We start from the raw sequence: 24446 nt of genomic DNA, 5'->3' as shown, positions 1-24446 counted from the left end.
TATTATACATCACAGTTTGGCACTGTAATAGAGTTCCACAAATACATTCCTCCCACTAAATGCATTCCCCCTAACAAGCGGTTAATATTTGCTGTAGTTGAGTAAATAAATGCGAGGCAATAATGCATCATTCAATACTATACACTTAGGTAAACACTCGTGGGCACGATTCAAGGAAATACATTCACCTGGTGCTCTTCGCAGTTGAACAAATAGACCCCCAAAGCCTCGATACGTGGAAATAAAGTGTAGCCTGGCACAAGCCCAATTCCGCTGATGTTGGGACACTGTGTTAAACATAAATGAAAATCGAATACATTGATTTGCAAATCGTGTTCAAACTATATTCAATTGAATAGACTACAAGGACAAGATATTTGAACTTTATCGTTGGACTGCTTTCTCGCAGAGTTGTTCACAAAGAGGTGAATCTTGCTCCATCTTTGCTTGCGAATGACTGAGCGATTCAGCGAAGCTCTTTTTCTTGCCAATCATGGCACCTACTTGTTTCCAGTTAGCCTGTTCAAAACACCCAACAAAACAGCTATGTGCGGTGCGTTCAACGACCCTCCGGATTTTCTAGGGCCTTCCATATTGTAAGCGGTCGTGGTACGTGTGCGGCGTTCATGAGCATCGTCAACGGCCGTTACGAAAGCGGAGATTCGCCTCCACCTTCGCCAGCATCAGCAAAGCATCTGCGGTCGCGGTGGCATCGCCGCATCCTGCTGGGGCGACTTCTCGTTGGCGGGGAAGATGACGAGGACGGCGATGACGGTGGAGGTTTGGTGTGGAGAAACGACGCTAGAGGACATCATTTTCTCCCTCGCGCCGCCGATGTCGTCTTGTTTTCGGATGAGAGCGGGAGGAGACAAATAAACACCATCGCTCGCTCTTTAGCCGGCTAACGCTAAGCTATCACTTTAGCTCCACGGCTGGCTGCTTTTGATTAACCTCTCACCGCACCCCCCACCACCCCCATCCCCGCCATGTGGAGACATGCTGACGGCGAAGAGGACATTTAAAACACCGTAGCTCACGATTAGCATCACGGCTAAAATAGTTAGCTCATCCCCCCCACTCCTCGGATTTTTCTTTATCTCAATGAGGATGCTAACCGAGGGGAGCGACTGACTGACTGGCCGACTGAAGGCGCACCTCAACACGCTCATGAAGGTCATGACAGCGAGAGAATGATCATGCTGGAAAAACAGGTAAGCCATGAAAAGATGGCACAGATTGTCCCCAAAAGCCCACCTGGACACGGGGTTCATTTGCATGTGCCTAATTAGCATCACCGGTGACCGACATGATCTTCACCGAATCAGAATTTTGATTCATTTCATGCAACCACCTTCCAAAATAGCCATAAGAGTCGATCTGGAATTTGTTGTTCTTTGTTTTTCAATATTTATTTCCCTTTGCCTTTCACACAAACCCTGCAATTGGTGGTATCAGTCATAGATCATTTTCACACAAAGATCCTGCAAATAGTCGTCAAAATAGATCTGCTATGTATGTCTTTGTTTTGCACACGGAACCCAGAGATTATTTACTACAGTGACTGGTGTTGCCAGTAATAACCCCTTTCTTATAGAGATTCTGAAACATAGTGGCTGCACCTAACAGGAGATGGGATATTTCTCCATCTTTCATTCATCAAGAACCTAGGGATTCATTATTCCCGCACATGGTGGAACCAATTTAAAAAACATCTTTCACACAGAGATCCTGCTAAACGTAGCACCTTTCATGCAGACTTTCCACAGTGAGCGCATCAGAGGCGTAAGACGGCATTGATCAGCCCGCCCCAAAAAAGTGGCAACGTTGCTCACAACAGAAGAAATAAAATTGTTGCGTGTGTGTGTGTGTGTGTGAGTGTGTGTGCGTGCGCCATTCCTTTTACTTCACTATCTCTGGTGTGAAACACTAATTTGGAACTCTATTCATGTGTTCACATCTTAATTGCAAATTCTAACCTTGATTTAAAACGCGAACCCATGCTTGAAACTGTCGTTGAAAAACTCAACCCTGGTTTGAAACCAAACTTTCATTCAAAACCCCAATTCAAACCCAAACCCACGTTTAAAACCCTTGACTCAGGCTCCAAACCTTACCTTGAAACCCTAACTCAGGCTAGAAACTTTTGCCCTTTGGCTTATGAACTGCCACGACTGTTAAATGTCAATATTTTTTCAGACGACTCATAAATCCTGCTACAGTTCCCGACAAATACCACCTTTTGTAATATTTGGGGGGCCTTTTTTTTTTCATTGAAATGACCAAAATGAAGAAAAATAATCTATACTTAATAATACTGATATATACTTAATTTAAAAATATAAATATTTTTGAATAATTAAATTGTAACACTCAGAGTGTTAAAACAGGAAGAAAATCAAAACAAGAAGCAGTTCAGCCACAACAACAGCAAAAATAAATCCCAGAATTTCGAGCAAGTCAGTTGTTGCTAGGCAGACTTGACTTGCACTAAATTGGGCCTTTGTGATTGGCGTAAAAGTTGCATTCATAATTGCCCTGTCAGCGAGTCCGCAGGAAGTGGTTACCCGCGGCTGCTGGTTGCCATGGCAGCGGCATTCATGTGCGGGACATCCTCCGCTAGCCGGCTAGCGTCATTAGCACGTGAATGGGAGCTCAATGGCCGCTTTGTTCCCGCGCGCTGGCGTCGAACATGGCCGCCCGCCGCCGGTGTCCGGTGCCAAGAGAACCGGAGGGCGGGCGAGGTGGCGCCCAGTCGCACCGATCAGATCAGTCGACCGAGTGCTGTGTAAAAAGCGCACACTGGGACGCACGTTGCCATGGAGACAAGAATTTGCCGGCGGATACTTGAAACCCCGACCGTGGCTTGAAACTTCAAATCCTAACTGAGGTTGAAAATCCTAATTTGAAAATAATGACAGCGTCTTGAAACCTTCCCTTGAGAGCCCAACGGGAAATCCTAATCCTAATTTGAAACTCTAAGGCTGGTTTGACACCATACTTTGAAAACATGATCGCGCGTCACGCTGCATATAGCGAGGCAGCGGGAGGCGGAGCGGCCTTGATTGTTTGGCCACACAAAGGCCAGCTTTCACTCTCACTTCCTGCACTGCAGCAACATCGGAAAGGGGCCAGATTACAGCAATGTGCCCCCCCACCCCCACCCACCAAAAACCCAACAAACCCAATAAATTGCCTTTCTAACTTCTTGTTACACTTGCACAACACACCAGAATATGAAAGTTCCGAATGATTTTGATTTGATCAAAACCGACGTTACGGGACGTCGATGACGCGCACTCGACTTTGTGTAAACAGAAAGCAGAGCGCAACGCCCGCCGCCGCGTTTGATTGACTGGCGGCGAGGTGCCATGGCAACAGAGGAGACACTTATATGAGAGCGCCCAACATTCCAGCAGGTGCCTGAGCGAGAGAGAGAGACAGAGGGTAGAGAGAGGAGTGCGTGGGAAAAGCGAGAGAGTGACGAAGAGAAAGAGGGGGGGAATGAAAGTTAAGGAGGAGTGGGAAGAGGGAGTAAGAAAGGAAAGGGAGGCAGGGGAATTTCAAAAGAGAGGAAGGAAGGGATGGAGGGAGAGATAGAGGGAGGGGAGAGAAGAAGGGAGAGGGCAAGCGTGCGAGAGAGGAAAGTCCTGACGGAGTGAGAAAAAGAGCGAGAGATGAGACAGAGAGGGAGAGAGAGAGAGAGAGAGAGAGACCAAGGGGGGGGGGTGATTGAGAGATATTGGTTAAGGAAGAAAGAAAAGACTCGAGAGAGGAGGAGGAAAGGAGGAGAGATACAGGAGGAAAGGGAGGTGCCGGTTGAGTCGCAGAGCTGCCCCCCCCCCCCCCCCCGCCACAATCCATCAGTGCTGACGTGAAAACCGATCGTGCTGTTGCATGTAGGCAACATGTGGTCGAGTGGCGGCCCAGGAGCAGCCTGTGACTAGCGTACCGAGACTAGCGCACCGAAACTAGCGCACCGAGACTTGCGCACCGAGACTAGCGCACCGGGACTAGCGCACCGAGACTAGCGCACCGAGACTAGCGCACCGAGACTAGCGCACCGGGACTAGCGCACCGAGACTAGCGCACCGAGACTTGCGCACCGAGACTAGCGCACCGGGACTAGCGCACCGAGACTAGCGCACCGGGACTAGCGCACCGAGACTAGCGCACCGAGACTAGCGCACCGGGACTAGCGCACCGAGACTAGCGCACCGAGACTTGCGCACCGAGACTAGCGCACCGGGACTAGCGCACCGAGACTAGCGCACCGGGACTAGCGCACCGAGACTAGCGCACCGAGACTAGCGCACCGGGACTAGCGCACCGAGACTAGCGCACCGAGACTAGCGCACCGGGACTAGCGCACCGAGACTAGCGCACCGAGACTTGCGCACCGAGACTAGCGCACCGGGACTAGCGCACCGAGACTAGCGCACCGGGACGAGGGTGCGGTTGATGCGCCGACAACATGGAGGAGATCTTCAACGTGCCGCGAGCGTTGGCGCAGCAGCCGGCCACCGTGATGGGCACGTTACACCTGCCCACATACCTCGCGGAGCACCCGGTGAGGGCGCCACCGCCACTATGTTTACGTGCGTGCGTATTGAAACAGTGGAAACATTCCCTCAATCAGGGTTTTAAGAAAGTGAGTCGATTTGATTTGGAGCACGTTTACATTGAAGTCCTTGTCAGGTGAAGAGATTAGGGTGTCAAGTTAAGGTTTTGAGTGAGGCTTTTTCACACTCGGTTTTGGGTTTCAAATCGGACTGAAAGCAAGGCTGAGGCTTTGAAGCCAATGAGGGTCGGAAATCAGCTTTCGCGCCTGAGTTAGGGGTTGGAATGTTTTCAGACAGGGTTAGGGCTTCAAAGTAAGGCGTCAATACGCCCGGAAGGCCGGGTTTGGCTTGTCGTGTGCGCACGCGTGGTCGCGGCCTCTTGTGCTCAAAATGCCGAGTCCAGCGCAAATGGAAGACGATTGGCAGCCGAGAGCAACGGACCTCCGCAGGCATTTTCATCGGAGTTTTTGGGGCGTTTGACGTGCGGCAGTTCCACCAAGATGGCCGCCACCTGACACGTTGCTATTTGGAGTGCTTGTGTACATTTCTCTTGTGCAAGCTGAAAACGCTGCGAGGAGCGATTGCATTCAAGTAACTGGCTTGCACCACTTTGTTGCACACTCGCGCATGCCGAGTGTCGGCGCGCCTGCGTGCGCGCGTGCCTGTGCCTGTGCGGGTGAGCGTGTGCGTGTCATCAATCTTGCCGTTGTTTTGGGACCTTCCCACACATTTTTGTGTGCATGTGCTTCGCTTTCCTTTTTCGTCCGCGGCGGCGGCGGCTCGCCGCCGGGCTGGCGGGCTTCTTTCAAGTCGCCACCAGTTAATTTTTTTCCCAGTGTTGTTCCTGCGCTTGTTGACACAGCTGCAAAAGCAAACATGCGGACGGAGCCGGGGCGGCCGCCAGGGGTTTCGCCCCACTTTTAAGGGGGCGCAGAGGCAAGCGCAGGTGTCGGCGGACCTCCTTCGGGATTTCAGAGATGGGGAGCTGGAGCCGCTGGACTTGTGGACTGCTGGTGCGGTCGGGAGGCTGCTGGGAGGCGGGAGACTTTGACGGGACCCGAACACAGGTTGGGCTCGCCTCGGCGCGACCTGGGGAGACGTCTTTGAGCTCGATCGCCACAGAGGGCGAAAAAAGGCGGAGGGGGCTGGGGCTCCCCCACTTTGAACACTGTTTACAAGTGTAAAAAGAAGTCAGTTGTCTCGGAGCGCAGCGGCGAGAGCAGAATGGCGATGCGGCCCTCGTTGGAGTCGCTCTCCTATTGATCTGCTTTCGTTTGTTTTTCACAACCTGGTTCAGCGCGCACATGTTGTGCTTCAACGTGTCCGTGTCGTTTCGATACTTTGGGGGCCTCTTTTTCGATGCTCATTTATCGTCCACTCGAAGCGATCTTCTCAAGATCGCATTGACCCCCCCAAAATTCTTAAGTGTCAAGATACTGGCCATGAGCATATGATGAAAGAGTGGGGGTCGCCTTCCCAACCCCTTGAAAATTTTAATTAAAAAAAAAAAAAAGTCAGCGAATAGGTGAACACGCGTGAGCGTCCACTGTAGTTGCATTTTTTTTGGAATTAGCGCAGTGCTATTTTCTGGAGAGATGGCTTGTTTCCACTGTGTTTTCAAATATGTCTTTCTAAAACGCTCATATCGCAAATGTTTGCTTGCAAGTCAAAGAAATTGACAAAGATGCGTCACATTAGGAAAAACAAACACACGTCACGCTGTTTTGTTCATGAGGCCAACAATTACAAAATGAACACCCACTTTTGGGAGCAGTCGGTTCGAGTTGATGTTTCGATGGTTGTCGCCGTGGTAAACTGGTTAGTGCATGGGTGCAGGGTTCCAATCCGGCCCCAGCCTTCCTCGTGTGGAGTTTGTTATGTTGTCCCTGTGGCTGCGTGGGTTTTCTCCGGGTACTCTGCTTTCCTCCCACATTCCAAAAATATGCGTGGGAGGCTAATGGAACATTTTAAATTGTCCCGAGGTGCGAGTGTGAGCGGGTATGGTTTTGGTCTCTCTGTGCCCTGCAATTGGCTGGCAACCGGTTCAGGGTGTACCCCGCCTGCTGCCCCAGCACAGCTGGGATAGGCTCCTCCCCTCCTGAGGATTGGCAGTTCTGTTCATGGATGAATGGTCTTCACCACATTTTTTTTTTTTTTTTTACTCTCTCCTGACTCATAGGACATATTGTCGTTATGCCTGGCTGTTATCCTGATGTTTTCCCCGATTTTTCTTCAACACTCAAACACATCTGGTCTGACAGATTCTGAGGGGAAAACATATCTAAATTATATAATACTGGATAACCCCCACCCCCCACCCCCTCCCACAAAAGAACATATTCTCCACTTGGGGGCACTGGCACACAATCTAAAAAATAGTCTGCCCTGGCGGTCATGTGCGCGTGCACGTGCTTGTGCGTGTGGGTGTGTGTGGGTGAGCGCTGCCATAGTGAACCCCAACAATCAAAACGCAGCCACTGTTTCTCGAGGCGGCACAGAGCGATGTTGCCTTCGCTGACACTCTGGAAACTTGTGCTTCATAATAATAAATGACAATACACGTTATTTACGGATTAACAAACGATAATAAGAATATATTTTATTCATCGGCACATTTCTAAGAATATATTTTATTTACAGGCGCATTTCTGGGCGCCGTCGGCCAAAGGGGTTGAACTGATTAGTTGATTTTTCCACGATGAAATAGTGATTCCAGTTTGAAGTCGATTTATCGAAATTAATTATCAATGTGTGTGTGTGTGTGTGTGTGGTGCCAAGCCACTTTTGCACTCGTGTTATCTCGATATTTACGACGGATACGAAGGCCTCGCGCTTCTGTGGGCGTGGCTTAGTAAAGTCCCCGAGTGAGTCACGATTCCCATAAACGCATCATCATCATCTTCATCTCCATCTCCATCGTCGTCGTCGTCTGTCGAAGAAAACGTCCCGCTTGTCGGTAGCCTCCAAGGGGCCTCGGCGAGCGAACAAAGCCGTCGAAATGTCGCTTTCCCCGCGGTGACGGCGGCCCTTTCTCGCGACCCCCCCCCCCCGCTTCGGTGGCGCCGTCGAGCGGGGCCCGACCGAGATGTTCGAGTCGTCGCGGCGGGCGCGGGATGTGTGGGACGGGGTCAAGCTGGAGGTGTCCGACAGCCGCGGCCCGGTGGTGCTATACAGCTTCACGCAGCTGGACCCGGACCTGCCTCTCCCGGAGGTGAGGCCGATTCGGGGGAGCTGTAAATCGGGGGCTCCCCGAGGGTGTGGAGGGGGGGCGGATTACCGGTCAGTTTGTTGCGAGTAGCCTCTTTACGGGACACTTGATTTGGAACACTTTCGAATAAAGTCAGAGTTGTATACATGATATTGTAAAAACAGACACACAACTAATACAAATGTGTTTGTAATGCTATAATCAAATAAAGAATGTTACAGTACTTGTAATGTGTAAGAACAATGCTAACAATATCACCAATAATACAATAATAATGCGAAAATAGCGGGGGGGGGGGGGGGTTACAGCAGAAAGTCGTAATCCTAACAGAAAAAAAGTCACACTCTTACAAAAATGACATTTTTTTTGGAGAACTTGTAATCTTATGACAGTCTGAAAAAGATGACAGCTACAAAAAAAATGAAGAATGTTTTTTTTTTTACGCCAAACATTTGTTGTCTCACATGGAAAAGCTTCGAATTTTTTTTTCTTGAATAAAAAGTAATAATTTCACAAGAGATCAAAATGCTGTAATGTTACAAAAAAAAAACTCCACGAGAGTAAATCACGAATAGAAAATCAAATGGTGACATATTCTATGTTAATAAATTTGGAACTTTATTTGGGGGCTGGGGGACTAGAACAACGTGACTTTCTTTTTCGACTTTTTTGTTCGATTTTTTTTTTTTACATGGCGATGTCCCGTTTTGCCTTTGACAAGATCTTAATTTTGAAAATTAAAAAAAAAAATAAAAATCTTGGATGCTCTTTGGGGACATTTTTGTCACCTTCTTTTCCTCCATAAAAAAAACCTCTTTATGCTCTTATTTGTTGACTGCTGCAAAAAGGCCGCGGGCTCAATTCCACTCGTCCGCTTTCATCTCATTCACTTATTGATTGACGAAGAGCTTTTTGGGGAGAGATTTTTTCTTTTTTAGCTGAGATTGGAGCTACATGTAGATCGGAGCTTTGTCCTCAATGGAATCAGAGGCTCCGTTTCGTTTCATCACAGAAATCATTTGCTGTTTGCTGAACAATAAATGAAGAGGGCTTTGTGTGTGTGTGTGTGCGTGTGTGTTTGCCACTCTTAGAGCTCGACGCAGGAGATCGGCGAGGAGGTGGAGGACGACGCCATCTTCACCATCACGCTGCGTAAGGTGCAGCTGCACCACTCGTCCAGCAAGGGGCAGCGCTGGCTGGGCGTGGAGACGGACGCCGGCCTCAGCCTGTACGAGACGTGCAAGGTGCGGACCATCAAGGCGGGCACCCTGGAGAGGCTGGTGGAGTACATGGTCACCGCCTTCAAGGGCAAAGATTCCACCTACGTCACCATCTTCCTCTGCACTTACCGATCGTTCGCCACCGCCAAGCAGGTGCTCGACCTGCTGCTCAACAGGTAATGGCCGACCCATCTCGGAACGCTCGGCTTCAAACCCCGACCTCGTCCCTCACCTTTCTTGACAAAGCACTTACGCCGGGCTTGAAACCTCGCCAAATAGTTCTCACCGTCATCTTTCTTTTCTGTTGTTGTTGCTTTTTGGTGGGGGGGAAGCCATCTTAAATTTTGCGTCTCTGTATTTTCTGACAGGTACGCCAGGCTCCAGAACGTTCCGGCGACGACGGCGCATCGCGTCTGCCAGGACGACTGCACCGAGCTCAGAAAGTGAGACCACGCATCTTCTTGACCCTTCTTTGTTTTCAATCATTATTATTCTCTCTTAATATCTGCGCACCATATTCAATAGCGTTCATTTAGCCTTGCTAGCATTTAGCGTCAGGCTGATTGTGTAACTTTGCCACATGCGTTCAAACCCCCCCCCCACGGAGGCCACAGAAACATCGGCAAACAGTTGAAATGGAAGTGACGCTGACATGTTAGCATTGCGAGCGTTTAGCTTCGGGTTCCGCTTTTGCGTTGGAACTCAATGAGCCCTCAGAAACATTGACAAATGCACTTGAAACGGCTGACCCTGACCCTGATTTTAGCATTTTAGCATAGCATTGTTCTCATTTAGCGTCGCGGAGGCCCCCAAGTGAGTGTCAGTTGAACGCGAAAGGGACGCTAACATGTTGACATTGGTAACCCTGCTAGCATTTAGCCTTTTCGGTCTTGCTTGTGAATTCTCGGAACGCATTTGGAAGCCGTCTAATCCATCGACTAATGACAGGAACGCGTTAGCATGTCAGCATAATTCTCGCCTCCGTGCACTTGAGGCCATGTTGTCAACCGGAGCGAAAGTAGCACGCACGATGCTAACATGCGAGCGTGTGCCGCTGCGGTGTGAAGCACGGTGTCGTCCATCTTGGGTGCGTGGTTGGACCAGTACTCCGAGGACTTTTGGACTCCTCCGGGCTACGACCGCCTCCACCAGCTGCTGTCGTACCTCCACCTTCACTTCCCCGGCTCCGACCTGGAGCGTCGCGCCCGCAACCTGCTGGCGCATTTCCACAGACGGCAGCAGCGCGAACCCGACACCGACGGTAAGAAAGCGGCAAGGCCGGCACAAGTGGCCTTGGGCCGATCTCATGCGGGCGCGCCGTCGTGTCGTTTTGTCATTGAGTTGACGTTTGAAGGCCCTAATTGAAAACCGAAAGGTCTCTTGAAATGCCCGCCTTCACCTTCACCTTCGTCTTGCGTCGTCAGGCGAGCACTCGGGCTGCCCGTTCGCCACGCAGGAGGAGAGCGGCTTTGAGGACGAGCTGCCCACCTTCAGCTTCCTGTCCTTCGACCCCATCATGGTGGCCGAGCAGTTCACGCTGATGGACGCGGTGAGCGCGAAGGGAAGCGCGGAGAGCGATCCGGCGCGGTAGAAAGGACAGAAAGAACGACGACGTGAAACCGAACAACCGAGAGCATCACAATGACCGGCAAAAAGAGCCCCGCAATATCCATCCATCCATCGGCGGAGCCCCGCCTCCTCGCTTTTGAAGACAACCGGCGCTGTCTGTATACGAAGGGCCGTGCATGGAGCAAAAACCGAACTCTTGATCTCTAGAGAAAGGCGAGCCTTGACTTTAGTCGGCTGCCTACGGCACGCTGCAGCCCGTCTTTGGGCAGCAGGACGGGGGGGGGGGGGGGGGGCGGCGGGGGCTTCTCCAACTTTTTGTTTTTATTTTCGCCAAGATCAAAATCTTAACGGCAATTGAGTATCGCTAGATGAAAAAAAAAATTGCTATAAAAATTCTGATGAAAATAGAGCCCCCCTTGCCCCCCCCCACCCCAAAAAGTCATCATTTGTCAGGAGCAGATGTATTTAGTGGTCCTAAAAAAACCCGAAAATGTGAGCATTTTGCGTTTGTTGCGCGCAGGACCTGTTCAAGAAGGTGGTCCCGTACCACTGCCTGGGGGGCATCTGGTCGCAGCGCGACAAGAAGGGGAAAGAGCACTTGGCCCCCACCATCCGCGCCACGGTGGCCCAGTTCAACTCGGTCACCAACTGCGTGATCAGCACCAGCCTGAGCAACGCCGCCCTCAAGCACAACCAGAGGGCCCGACTCCTGGAGAGGTGGATCGACGTGGCCCGGGTCAGCATGCCACAAACACACCCCAATTCTTGTTTGGGGGGGGGGGGGGGGGGGGATTTCGTTCTTTCTTTGCTGCCGTTTTTGTCGAGCTCAAGGCAGGTCTTAAAACGCGGCGCGCGTGCCCCCTCAGGAGTGCCGGATCCTGAAGAACTTCTCCTCGTTGCGAGCCATCCTCTCCGCCCTGCAGTGCAACGCCGTCCACCGCCTGAAGAGGACCTGGGAGGAAGTGTCTCGGTCCGTCCTCGGCGCGCCCGCCGTGATTGTCTCGCGCTTCGCCGCCGCCGCCGCCGCGCGCTTCTCAAACGCTTTTGTTCTCCGCAGGGAGAGTTTCCGCACCTTCCGCGAACTTTCCGAGATCTTCTCGGACGACAACAACTACTCGCTCAGCCGGGAGCTGCTGGTCAAGGTGAGACGCCCGCCAAAGCAGAACACGGACAACGGCGGGAGGCCGACGATGCGTAATGATGCGTCTTTGCGTTGTTGATGTTGCTGTTGCGGCCCCCCCCCCCCCCCCCCCCAGGAGGGAACGTCCAAGTTTGCTACTTTGGAGCTGAATCCCAAGCGAGCTCAGAGGAGACACCAGCAGCAGAGAGACCTGGTGGGTACAGCGCAGCACCACCTAGTGGCGGCACGACAAACTGGCGCTTCCACTCAATGGCGTCGTGTGGCGTGTGCGTGCGTGTTCAGGGCGTGATGCAGGGCACCATTCCCTACCTGGGCACCTTCCTCACGGACCTGGTCATGATGGACACAGCCATGAAGGACTACACCGAGGTCAGCCAAGCTCTTTTTGTCACGACGACTTTCCGGAGAATTTAAAAAAAAAAAAAAAGATGACGTCAGTGAACGCATTTGCATGAGGGCAGCGCGCACAGGACGGTCCGCCGGTCGAGTATTTGGCGCGTCGGCCTCACGGTGCAGAGGTGCGCGGTTCAATTTGGACTGTTGCCCTCCCCTGTGCGGAGTTGGCGTGTTCTCGTGGGTTTTCTCCGGGTGCTCTGGTTTCTTCCCACATACCCAAAAAAGACGCGTGGCAGGTTGACGGAACACTCCAATTGGTTCCGCGGCGCAAGTGCGAGCACAAAAGACGCTCTTTGAATTCAAAACGTTTGTGGCCCCCCCCGCCCCCCCCCCCTGAAATCTGCTGTTGACTTTGTCTTTTTATTGATCGTCATTGGCCAAAGATTGTTGCTTTTGTGTCCTCCAGGGTGGCCTGATCAACTTTGAGAAGAGACGAAAGGTACGTCCGGTTGGCGCTTAGCCTCACTAGCTTAGCGGCTCGCCTGGTTTTGGGCTTTGTGTTCGGTCACGTGACATTCGCAATCCAAGCCCCGATTGGTCATCACCTGAGTGATGTCATTTCCAGTCGACACCCAACACCAAAATGGTTGGACAAAAGCCTTTTTTTTTTTTTTTCTCCTCAGGAGTTCGAGGTGATCGCGCAGATCAAACTGCTGCAGCTGGCGTCCAACAACTACAGCTTCACGCAGGACGCGCACTTCCGCGAGTGGTTCGCCTCCGCCGAGAAGCTCAGCGAGGCCGAGAGGTAAGCGACCGCTCGCCGCTCGCCGCCCGGCGCCGGCGCGTCATCGCCTTCCTCCCTTCTCGTCCCGCAGCTACCAGCTGTCGTGCGACATCGAGCCGCTCTCGGAGTCGGCCAGCAACACGCTGCGAGCCAAGAAGAACGGAGGCATCATGAAACGATGGAGCGAGTGAGTCCCACCGGCTAGCTTAGCATCGGATTGGTGACGCATCCTTCGACTTCAGGTGGAGCGCCCGCGCTCGAAATTGGGGGGGGGGGAGTGGGGGGTCTTGCCGGACTTTGGAATTCGCCTTCCGACGAGGCCGAGGGTTGGAAGTTAAAGGTCGGGTTCTGAATTAGGCCATTGAACAACGGTTACATATTGAGCTACAGTCGGGCTTTCAAAAGTGGGGTGTCAAGAGGGTTCGAAGGAATTGTTAGGGTTTCAAATGAGCGCTTGAATCCAGGTCGAGGGTTTCAACCTGAAGTTGGGGTTTCAAGTCCAGGTTTCGAAGCTCCTGTTGGGTTTTCGCAGTTGGTGCTCCGAGGCCCAGTTTGAGCTTCAAATTCCGTTTGGAAATTTCAAATGAGGGTTTCGTGATTCAATTCTTAGGACCGCCTTCGTCTTTCAAATTCGGCTTGAGCGCCGCCGCAGTCGCACCAGGGGAAGAATTCAGGTTTCAAGCCAAAGATGGCCTTTCAAATTCTCACTCCGAGCCCGGTTTAGGGTTTGAAATGAACAAAGACTTTCTCCTTCCCGACGCCCGAAACGCTCCTTTTCTCTCGCTCCGCTTTTCCCTGACGTCGCGCCTTCGCTCGTGCGTGCAGTCGCCAGCTGGCCGAGGGCTCCTCCGGCTGCTTGGCGGTCGGCGGCGGCGGCGCGGCGGGCTCCCACTCCAAGTCCTTTGACCACGCCCACTTCCGACCCTACCAAGACGGCGGAGACGCCCTCAGCGTCACCTCCGTCAGCTCCAGCGGCTCCGACCTGGAGGACGTCAACGCCAGCTTCCTCTCGGACTCGCCCGAGGGACACGAGAGGAAGGTGAGAGCCGTGTCGCCCGCACCCCCGTCTCGCGAGGGGGGCGCGGGGCGGATTCCAAAACGGATACTCACGACTTTGCGTTTGTGTTTAGACGTCCACGCCTTCGGTGAAACTTTCCGTCTCGGCGCTGGGGAGGGAAACTTCGGCGGCAGACACGACCTCCACGGTACTGCTCCTTTCACCTCCGTCTGAAAACGTTTGACTCGCTGCTTCCGAGACTCGTCGACTCCCACTCGCCACATTTCCGCGGCACGTTTCGCCCCCCCCCCCCCCCCTTTGACATTTGCGAAGACGGCAGCGTTCCTCCCGAAAAGCGAGCGACGGCAAAGCGAAGCTTCACGAAGCACTTGCCGTCTTCCTCGACTCCTCCCTTGGCTCCGTGCGGTGGGCGTGGCCTGCGTCTTTCAAGCAAGAGTACCAGTGGGAGGAGTCAAAAGCTCTGGCAAGTGCCTCACGAAGCTTCGCTTGTCCAATACCACCGAGAAGATTTAAGTTCCAGCTATTTCAATATAAGATAAGATAAGAAAACCTTTATTAGTCTCGCAATGGAGAAATTCCCAATTCACAGTAGCAAAGTAACGAAAGGAAGAAGTTGAAGAACAAAATATAGGAGCTGCTGGAAAGGCAGCCACTCTCTTTTTGCTTTCACTTCTGCCTTTTTGTCCGCCCGAAAAGACGATTTTGCGGCCGCTTCCCAATGCAAACCATTTGCCCGTCGCCCTTCAAACATTTCAAGACGACGCCGCCGCTACACGACATCTCCCGTCATTTCCACGGTACAACTCGGCGGCACTTTTCTCCTTCAAAAACGTCTTGCTCCCAAAATAATTTGACCTTCACTTTCACCTTCAGGCCATTTGACTTTGACTTCCACCTTAAAACGTTTGACTCGACGGTCCAAATGCCCCACCCGAGTCGCGCAAAAAGGGTCTGGAAGCGAATCCTTTTCCGCGCTTCCTGGATGTTGAGCGTTTCCTCTCGCCCGCGGCAGTTCTGGGAGTGCACGTCGCTGTCGTCTCTGGACGCGTCGGGCACGGGCTCCAGCTCGGGCTCGGCGTCGGGCTCCAGCACGGCGTCGTCGTCGTCGGTGTCGTCGGCGGCGGCGCCGCCGTCGCTGTCGGCGTCGCGCTCGCACAAGCGCTCGGCGTCGGCCGCGTCCAACTACTCCACGCTGTCGCTGCCCCTCTACAACCAGCAGGTGGACGACTGCTGCATCATCCGCGTCAGCCTCGACGTGGAGAACGGAAACATGTACAAGAGCATCCTGGTAAGGCGCCGGTTGGCCTTTCCGCGCTCGCCTTTGCTCTCTCCCTTTTTTGCGCCGCCGAGCCTTTTCGAGCGCCGCGGCCTTTGCCGTTTGTCCCCGTGGGCGCAGGTGACCAGTCAGGATAAGACGCCGGCCGTCATCCGCAAGGCGATGATCAAACACAACCTGGAGAGGGAGAAAACCGAAGACTACGAGCTGGTGCAGAAGATCTCGGAAGAGAAAGGTGGGGCCGTCGCCGCATGACAACCGAAAACAAAGGACGGCCGCTAAAGCGGAGGGAAACGCTTTTGTCGACGGAGGCAAAGAAAAAGGAAAATGCTTTTTTTTTGGGGGGGGGGGGCGAACTGGGACGCGCTGAAAGTTTATAAAACCGACGATGACTAAAACTCGCTGTCCGGACTGTGAAAATGTCCTCTGTCTTCATTTTTTTGGGTCACTCGATATCAGATGTGAAATTTATTTCCGCATTGCCGGAAGGTCCGACATTGGCGAGACGCGAGACCCCCCCCCCCCCCTCCACCCTTGACTTTTTGACTGCTCATCGGCGTGAAGGGCTGCCAGTCTGAAGGAAGGAGTCTGCTCAAAATAAAAAAAATCTGCCACGCCGGGCGCCAAAATTGGTCACGGTGAAAATTCCCGCCTCCAAACGGGCGATCGCGGGAGTCATCGCGAGGAGAATCAACTCTCAAAAGATTTGGTCATCGAGAATAATTCGTTTTTGCAAAGACGCGTTGGGGATTTCTCACCTCAAGTTTAAAACGTCACTTCCAATATGCGGCACGAGATTTCCGCAAATCTCGACCGTTGTTTACATTTGGAAATGATCACTTGCACGACGTTCGCCGAAAGTCACAATGCCCCATCAGCGTGGTGGGGGGGTCCTTTTGGAAGAGACCCTCGGGCCAGGGAGCTGGTCACCACCTCGCCGCTTCTTGCGCCAGACAATCTTACTTGACATTCTGAAGCAATTCTTGAAAGCCCCCCCCGCACCCCCACCCCATCTTGCACTTGACAAAAAAAACTAAAACTAAAACTAAAACTACACCAAAACTAAAGTGAATTAAAAAAATATAAACAGATGGAACATTTTTTGGGGCAATGTCGACTCAACGTTCTGTACCGTATGTCTCCAAACTGGGGGGCGGGGGTCGGGGGGGGGGGTTGGTTGAAATGCTTGGGCCTGACAAAAGCTTTCATCTTTGGTTTCATGCAGTGCAGCCTCGCATCGATAATGATGGTAAAAAAAAGCGAAATCTGCCTACTCGAGGGATTCGGCCGCCGGCCCCCGGCCGACACACACCGACGCTTCTCTCTGTCTCCTCTGCTTGCGTTCAGAGCTTCGCATCCCCGACAACGCCAACGTCTTCTACGCCATGAACTCCAGCGCCAACTACGACTTTGTGCTGAAGAAGCGCGGGCCGGCGCGGCCGACGCGCGCCAAGACGGTGGCCAGCTCCACGCTGCCGCGCATGAAGCAGAAAGGACTGAAGATCGCCAAGGGCATTTTCTGAGAGCTCGGGACCTCAATTTGCGGGGGGGGCCAAGTCGTCGACACGTCGCACTTTGGATTTGGTTTGGTTGTTTTGTCTTCCGGCATCCCGGCCCCCGCGTCGGCGGCGCACCATCAAACGGACGCCGTCCCGGGAGTACGACGGCGGCGGCGCTTTGGAAATTACGGACGGCATTCCGACCCGGCGTGGTGACGCGCGCTCAAACGGGCCTCGTCCCGTGGGCGGGATCCACGGGGCCCCCCCCGGAGACCCCCGCCCGGCGTGCAGACGCGTGGTCGGACGCACCGGATCCGGATGTTCCCGTCGCCCGCGTTGTTGACAAACGGTCGTCTCGCCGGTAGGATCCGGATTTTCACGTGACGGGGGGGGGGGGGGCGACTACGTGTATATATGTCAGCTGTGCCGAGCATTTTTTCAGGTTTTTTTTGGGGTGCTGATGATCTTTTCTTGAAGCGGTGCCATGTTTCACTGGAAGCGATTGAAGGACACTTTTGGAATTTTTGCCCACTGGCGGGCCTTGGCCATCAATTGTTGTTGCCATCGTCGTGTCTTGTTTTGTTTTTTTACGAAGGACTTTGCACTTAGGAAGGAAGGCTCAGTGCTTGGCATAAATGACGACAAGGCTGGTGTTTATTTCTTAGTCGAGATTCAAATCATCCGAATAGAAGCCTGTCCCCCCCCCCCCCTTGCGATTCCAATATTTGTCTCACAAAAAGAAAACACTAGTCTTCGTTTTTTTTTCTTGAACATTTTTTCAATTTTTGAAAAATTACCTTTTTTTCTAAAAAAAAAAAAATAAAATCCTAAAAAGTTTGACTTGTCTTGAACGATTCCAACTTTTGAAACAATGACTTTGTTGTCAGCTTACCTTTTTTTCTTGTGAAAGTCCGTCTAATTTTCTCATAAGATTACAAATTAAAAAAAAACGCCTTACTTTCATCTTGTCCGATTTGGGCTTTACTCATAAGAGTTCATTTTTGAGAACAAAAGCCTTTTCTCCAGATTATGGTGGTTTTTTGTTTTTTTGGTGGGGGGGTGGCTTTATTCTCCCAAGACTTGATTCATGAATAAAACGTCACTTTAGTCATATAAAATTCCAAATATTCTCAGAAAACTCCAGACAGTATTAAAAAAAAAAGCCGACAATTGGAGTAAAGCTTTCTTCTCCTTCAATTTTGGATGTATTTTTTTTTTAACCTGTTGTGATTTCTGCTGAGCACTGTCTGTCAAAGTCGAGCTTTTCGGAATGACGAACCGGAGGTCTCGGCAAAAGATGCTGAAGCGCCGGAGGCGATCTGGTTTGAGTTCCTCCGACTCCTCCCAACGCAACGCGACCGCGTTGGAGTCTGAGGCGCGGCTGGCAAAGCACCATGGGAAGTGATGGAAAAGCACCGGCGCAGAGCAAACGGCATGAGCGCCGCAAGGTGATTTTTGTCTGTCGTCGCTGCCACGAAACAAAACCTTTTTTTTTTTTTTTGCATTTATTTGCTTGGAGTCTAAATGGCGATGGGGTCACTGTGAGCTTCAGGTCGAGCACTGTGAACAAATGACGACAAAAAGTGTCCTGGTGGATGTGGTGAGCAGGGACAAGTTGCCAATCAAGTGATCTATCTGCCTTTTGCGCTGGGAACAAACATTTGGGGTTTTTTTTTGGTTTTTAACCAAGTCGTGAATTCACACGCCGGCATAACGTCTGCGCCCAGAATGAACAGATGACAACATGTTGCGCACGTGGAGTGTCAAGAAGCTCGGCGCCCCGAGACACGGGGCGGAAACGACATCATCCCAAGGCACGCCGCCTCGCTTGACGTGTCACTTGGAAGTGTCACAACACGACGTGACACTTGACAAGCTGCGGCACTCGACGCGACGTCACCCTACGTTACGTTACTTGACGGGGCCCAACGCCGAGTGCGACTTACTTGACATGACGCTTGACATGCTTACGCGTACATGGGCTGAAGTGACGCTTGATGGGCTCGGCCGTCTCCCGACATGACACTTGAGAATACTTGACGTGACTCTGTAGCTGTTATGTCACAGCCGACATGACGCTTGGACCCACTTGACGCGTCACGTGACGTATCTCCTGATATGTTACAGTGACACTTGCGATGTTCCGCCATGATACAAGACGTGACGCATTGCTTGATAGGTTGCACCGCTGACGTCATACTTCATCGCCTCATGACATACCATTTGCCACGTGGCGCTTAAACGTGACACCCGAACAACTCGACGGGACTTTTGAGACTAAACTTCACATCAAGTGTCACTTAATATCATTATCTTTTTTTTTACTATTGCAAAAATGGCGATTGAACGAACCTGTAGTGGTTTAATTCATTTTTAAAACGGTTTTATTACTTTGTTTTTGGTGACACGTGGACAAGCAGCTGCCGCTTGATCTGCACCGCAGGAGTTCCATGCGTTTCCCGTAGCCTCATCCTTCAATTGCAAAATTAAAACTACAAGACTTTGTGTGTTGTTGTCTGAGGCGAAAAGACAAATGGTGTTTTCTCCGTGCAGCCGACGTTTCTGTGATGACTGTTGCGCGTGCGCGTCGAGATGATTTCCCCGCGGTGCTTGGAATGCGCGTGCGTGTGTTTGCGTCGTATTAGTGGTTGTTGCCTTCCGCTTTGCTCGGAATGCCCCCCCCCCCCCCAATTTGAACTAAAAGACTGGGATAGTTTTCTATGTCTCTTCCTTCACTACTTTTCTCGTCCCAACAACACTCTTAAAAACAATGTAGAATACAAAAACGTGTCCCCACTGTTTATTTATTGATTTGTATATAGGTTTTTCTTTTTGCATTGTACATTCCCTCTTCTCTTGGTTATAGATTAATATATTAATGTACATATGAATAAACCGTTTATAAAAGAGCGAGGCGCACGCTGTCTATTTGTCCTCATGGATTGGTTGCTTTAGTTGGAACACAATAACATTGGCACTAGAATTTTTTGTTCAAATATATTTAAAAAGCAACACTGAAATGCTGTTTGATTTGCTATTCAAAATGAAAAAGATGCGAGAAAAATATCAGCACAAAAAAAAAAAGATTAGCCCGAAACTAAGATCATCCAAACGTCACTCATCAGTTACTCTCGACAATCGTGCTATAATTTATGCGTAATTACTATTAGTCACTGTTTAGGTTTTATGACCTCGTCTGTGCAATTTGCGCACACGCACCCATCCCGCTTTTGCTACGCGATTGCGTTCGAGCATTATTACCGCGTGTATGTTATTAATCAAAAATGACTCTTTCCGAGCTCGTATATGCTTCAATGAAATTGCCGGTTGGTGTTTATTTCCCGTATGCGCCGGTCTGTGATGGCGTCATCACCACGCGACGGAAATGCCGGCCGGGCCAGTGTTGCGCTTGCGCATTCGCGCATCCAAGCCACTTTTTTTTTTGTTATTCCGTTCCACTCCGGTATGGCGCTCAGCAAGACGTTTGGCCAAAAGCCTGTCAAATTCCAACTGGAAGACGATGGGGACTTTTACATGATCGGCTCGGAGGTCGGTGTGTCTGCATTTGAACCCTTTCCTCTCCTTCTTCACCGCAACTTTTGCTTCATTGTCAACTTCTTGCCCGTTGTTAGCCGACACGCTACCGTTGCTGAGCGAAGTTGGGAGCGTCAGTGTCCCAATAAAAGAGCTTTATTTCTGCAAATATCGTCGCCCGCTTTCGGCTTTTAAAGCACGGGCGTTTTCGGTGACCCGTTCATTTCGCGTTTAGGGCTTGCATTCTTTTTCTCTTGGACGAGCGTGCGTTGATTTGATGGAGTTAGCATGCTAAGGTCGTAGCTCCGCGGCTCCATTTGAATTAAGACGCTTAGCCGACATGCGGAAAGGGGTTTCAATGAGCGAGGTGAGCCGGGGGAGGGGGGGTGGGGGGCTTCAAGTGAGTGTGTCCATCCCGAGTTAGGCGTTAACGCCAGGTTCAGGGCTTCGAGCGCGTCGTGATTTGAAGCCTCTGTTCCTGTTTTCAACAAGGGTTATGGTTCCAAATCAGTCGGGTCTCCAGCCGAGCTTTGGGTTTTAGACGACGGCCGGAGTTTCATGCCAAGGCGAGGGGCTTAAAACAAGGGTTCGCGTTTAAAAGTACAAGTAGTTTCAAGGCACGGTTTGGGTTTTAAACTTGGCTCGAGTTGCACAATGAGGCTTCAAGGGGTGGGGGAGTTTGAAAGTAACGAGGTTAGGCTTTCACGACTTTGTTATGGCCTCAAATAATCACTGGCATTTCAAAGCCAAACTTAAGGTCTCAAAGTGGGGTCTCAAGCCCAAGTTGTGTTTTAAACGAGGTTGGCTTCGGGTTGCAAATGTAGCTCCCCAAATAGTGACGTGACGCCATGCGTTCAGGTGGGCAACTACCTGCGGATGTTCCGGGGTTCGCTGTACAAACGCTATCCGTCCTTGTGGAGGAAGTTGGCGTCGGTGGAGGAGCGCAAGAAGATCGTGGAGTCGTCGCAAGGTCAGTCCGAAGGCGGCGGAGGCGGACGGGGCCTCCGCGTCGGCCAATGGCGAGACCTCGCCGACCGTCTGCGCCCTTTCAGATCACGGCTACACGCAGCTGGCCACCAGCGTGACGCTGCTCAGGGCCTGCGAGGTGGAGGAGATCCTGGACGGCAACGACGACAAGTACAAGGCCGTCTCCATCAGCACCGAGCCGCCCGCCTACCTCAGGTACGCCCCGCCGCCCGCCGGCGGGCTTAACGTTTCAAAGACGGCTCCGAGGTGCAGCCGGGCTTGCCAATGGGGCCGCCCACCCCACTTGTCCAATTGGGAGTTCAAATCTGCGGGTGGGGTTCCAAATGAAGGTTTTAAGCCCGGGTGGGGGATTCAGAGTTGGGGTTTCAATTTAAGGTCTCTTGCCATGGTCGGAGGTTTCAAATGAAGATTTTATGCCCGAGTTTGGCTTTCAAAGTAGGATTTCAAGCTCAGGCGGGGTTTCATATTCAGGTTATAAATTCGGGTTAGGGATTCATAGTTGGGTTTCAAGTGTCGGGTCAGGTTTCCATACAACGTATGCCTGGGTTTGGCATTTAGAGAGAGCTTCGATGAGAATTTCAAAGCGCTGCTTCAAACCCAGGCTAGCGATTCAAGGCAGAGTTCAAGTTTGAAAGTCAACAATTGAGTTTTCGCGATGGGCTTTGGGCTTCCGAGTAGGCTGCACTTTCAAGCTCGGGTTTCAAGTTCAACTTCAAGATGAAAGATTTCAGGCCGGCGTTTGGGTGGCTCCTGTATTCGGCTCGGAAAAAAACGCTTGGGATTTTAAGCTTGGCTCTCAAAGTGTGGCTGCCTTCGAGGATTTGTTGTTGACATTGCACCTTTTTTGCTGACGGCGAAAGTTCCCGAGTGACCGGCGGCCTTTGAACGCAGCATTTGTTGAGCGCGCAAAGCGCCGCCTCGCCCCCGTGTGGCCGAGCGGGGTAGCGCAGCGTGCCGGTGGCTCGGCGGTGCATGCGCGATGATGAACGTTGGCGTGCGTTTGTGGAACGTTTGTCCTTGTAGGGAACAGAAGGCCAAGAGGAACAGCCAGTGGGTGCCCACGCTGCCCAACAGCTCCCACCACCTGGACGCCGTCCCCTGCTCCACCACCATCAACCGCAGCCGCCTGGGACGGGACAAAAAGAGGACCTTCCCGCTCTGGTCAGGCGCCGGCACCGAGCGCACGCGCGCGTACTTGTGTCCTAGCGGCCGTGTGTTCATGTCTGCGGGTTGGTGCGTGTCGACGCGAGTGCAGCTTTGACGACCACGACCCGGCGGTGATCCACGAGAACGCCACGCAGTCCGAAGTGCTGGTGCCCATCCGGCTGGACATGGAGATCGAAGGCCAGAAGCTCCGAGACGCCTTCACGTGGAACATGAACGGCACGTCAAAACCATGCCAACACTTTGACGGCGCGTAGCAAGGGTTGGGCGCAAGGGTCTCAAGTCTTGGTGGTCAGGGTTTCAAGAAGGAGTTGACGAGGGCTCAAAGCGAAAGTTGGTTTCAACGGAGGGCCGGGTGAGAGTTTGCCTTTCAAGCGAAGGTTAGGTTTTTAATTGGGGTCGCGAGGTCAGGCTTGAAGTTAAGCTCCGCCTTTCATAGGGCTGGAGTTTCAAAGGTGGAAATTTGGCTTTTCGATGAGCATCTCGGGACCTGTCGGGGGTTTCCCAACGACGCTGCCGCCTAAAAGTGGAATTTTGTGGCTTCGCAGAGAAGCTGATGACTCCCGAGATGTTTTCCGAGATCCTCTGCGACGACCTGGACCTCAACCCGTTGGCTTTCGTGCCCGCCATCGCTTCCGCCATCCGCCAGCAGATGGAGTCGTACCCCACCGACAGCATCCTGGACGAGCAGACAGACCAGAGGGTCATCATCAAGGTAGGCCAAAACGGCCGCGCCCCCGCCCCGCGCCGCCTCATGCCCGCCTCGCTCCCTCAGCTCAACATCCACGTGGGCAACATTTCCCTGGTGGACCAGTTTGAGTGGGACATGTCGGAGAGGGACAACTCGCCGGAGAAGTTTGCGCTCAAGCTGTGCTCCGAGCTGGGCCTGGGGGGCGAGTTTGTCACCACCATCGCCTACAGCATCCGGGGCCAGCTCAGTTGGCACCAGAGGACGTACGCCTTCAGGTAAGCCGCGCACGCTGCCCCCCCCCCCCCTGGCCCGCCGCTTGACGTCTTTTGTCCCCTCCCCGCCGCAGCGAAAACCCCCTCCCCACGGTGGAGATCGCCATCAGGAACACGGGCGATGCCGACCAGTGGTGCCCCCTGCTGGAGACGCTGACGGACGCCGAGATGGAGAAGAAGATCAGGGACCAGGACAGAAACACCAGGTGGGTGTCACCACGCGAGGGGGGGGGGGGGGGGCGAAAAAGCACACAAGGAGAAATGTGCAAACACATTGGGGACAAGCTTAAGAAACGTCACGCGCAGAAAAGGGAGAACGTTACACGGCGTATAAACACATGTAATAAAGTTTAAAAGGTGAAAAAGTGTGTGTGGCGGGGGGGGGGATAGGCACAATTGACTCCAGAAAGTAAATTGAAGCAGGGCATGTGTCCAAAATGTCATCGTGAATGCCACCAGATGGCTCAGGTGCTGCCATTTTTTTGGGTTTCCTTTCAGACGAATGAGGCGACTCGCCCACACGGCGCCGGCCTGGTAGCACAACAACATGCTGCTGCTGCTGCTTCATCTTCATCATCATCCTCACCACCACCAGTCATGAGCGCCCCCCTGTGGAAGCACACGGCGTGACATGGGCTTGGTCGCTGTCCCCGTGAACCCGTTTCGCTTCTCACCCAACCACACGCAGGACAAGAAGTCAGATAATATATTTGTTATGTTGTATTTGTGGTCTTTTGTACATTTGAATGATTCTTACAAAATTAAAAAAAAAGCTTCATTATTTTTCTTGTCACCGCTTGACTCTCTTCAGACGGCCACGTTGCCACTCGCTGTCCACGGAACATGGCATCGCTTGTACCCAAGGGCTCAGCTCACGACTGTCACATGACCAAAGGCAGAAAACGGGCGACGCGTGAGCGCTCGCGACCTGAAGCCCTGCGCAACTGCGATGTCGTTTTCAGGCGACGGCAAGGGGGCAAAACGGCCACGCCGCCGGGGTTGATTTATGACGCGTTTCGACAAGCGGGGACGCGCGCTTGTCAGTAAAAGCTTGTCTCCTTGAACGAACGGTGCTTGGTGCCGACAGGAAGTCATGCCGGATGTCAGGGTCTCCTGCACCGTGACATCTTTTTGCCCGTGTCCGCAGTCCGGTAGTCACACTGGTCACAACACATGATCTCACGCGCA

At 52.3% G+C, this 24446-nt stretch overlaps 2 protein-coding genes across 5 annotated transcripts; both read left to right on the top strand.

Moving 5' to 3' along the window:
- Nucleotides 1-650: 650 nt before the first annotated feature.
- LOC147204561 (ral guanine nucleotide dissociation stimulator-like) lies at nt 651-19519 on the top strand. 3 transcript variants are annotated; one of them, XM_086111081.1, is made up of 18 exons: nt 651-1211; nt 8859-9163; nt 9356-9430; nt 10055-10248; nt 10412-10536; nt 11077-11292; nt 11423-11526; nt 11614-11698; nt 11813-11890; nt 11980-12066; nt 12500-12532; nt 12717-12838; nt 12909-13004; nt 13643-13856; nt 13948-14022; nt 14848-15123; nt 15232-15346; nt 16459-19519. In XM_086111081.1, exons 1-18 carry the CDS (start codon nt 1191-1193, stop codon nt 16632-16634), a joined length of 2397 nt encoding a protein of 798 aa, XP_085967207.1. In that variant the 5' UTR covers nt 651-1190; the 3' UTR covers nt 16635-19519. The 3 variants fall into 3 exon arrangements, with proteins under 3 accessions (XP_085967207.1, XP_085967206.1, XP_085967205.1); XM_086111080.1 differs by lacking the exon at nt 651-1211 and adding an exon at nt 4688-5626; XM_086111079.1 differs by lacking the exon at nt 651-1211 and adding an exon at nt 6865-7770.
- A 483-nt stretch (nt 19520-20002) lies between these two features.
- On the top strand, nt 20003-24390 carry LOC147204560 (SWI/SNF-related matrix-associated actin-dependent regulator of chromatin subfamily B member 1). 2 transcript variants are annotated; one of them, XR_015100910.1, is made up of 10 exons: nt 20003-20159; nt 21003-21114; nt 21197-21326; nt 22155-22292; nt 22387-22514; nt 22844-23010; nt 23071-23261; nt 23333-23464; nt 23757-23954; nt 24070-24390. XR_015100910.1 is itself a non-coding variant. In XM_086111133.1 (9 exons), the coding sequence occupies exons 1-9, from the start codon at nt 20076-20078 to the stop codon at nt 23794-23796; spliced, it is 1122 nt and encodes a 373-aa protein (XP_085967259.1). In that variant the 5' UTR covers nt 20003-20075; the 3' UTR covers nt 23797-24039. The 2 variants fall into 2 exon arrangements, 1 of the variants encoding a protein (XP_085967259.1); XM_086111133.1 differs by lacking the exon at nt 24070-24390 and having other exon boundaries at nt 23757-24039.
- The last annotated feature ends 56 nt before the right edge of the window (nt 24391-24446 follow it).

The sequence above is a fragment of the Hippocampus guttulatus genome, chromosome 5, assembly GCF_054856545.1.
Source record: "Hippocampus guttulatus isolate MCC_2025c chromosome 5, RoL_Hgut_1.0, whole genome shotgun sequence".
Taxonomy (NCBI): domain Eukaryota; kingdom Metazoa; phylum Chordata; class Actinopteri; order Syngnathiformes; family Syngnathidae; genus Hippocampus; species Hippocampus guttulatus.
This window is presented reverse-complemented; position numbering and strand designations above follow the sequence as displayed.

Excerpts from the sequence above, each read along its gene's own strand:
- LOC147204561 (XM_086111079.1), top strand. The coding sequence starts at position 7,645 with ATGTTCGAGTCGTCGCGGCGGGCGCGGGATGTGTGGGACGGGGTCAAG. Across the intron at positions 13,857-13,947 it reads CCGAGGGACACGAGAGGAAG|ACGTCCACGCCTTCGGTGAA; the intron begins GTGAGAGCCGTG and ends GTTTGTGTTTAG. Across the intron at positions 15,347-16,458 it reads GAAGATCTCGGAAGAGAAAG|AGCTTCGCATCCCCGACAAC; the intron begins GTGGGGCCGTCG and ends GCTTGCGTTCAG.
- LOC147204560 (XM_086111133.1), top strand. The coding sequence starts at position 20,076 with ATGGCGCTCAGCAAGACGTTTGGCCAAAAGCCTGTCAAATTCCAACTG. Across the intron at positions 22,293-22,386 it reads AAGAGGACCTTCCCGCTCTG|CTTTGACGACCACGACCCGG; the intron begins GTCAGGCGCCGG and ends ACGCGAGTGCAG. Across the intron at positions 23,262-23,332 it reads CAGAGGACGTACGCCTTCAG|CGAAAACCCCCTCCCCACGG; the intron begins GTAAGCCGCGCA and ends TCCCCGCCGCAG.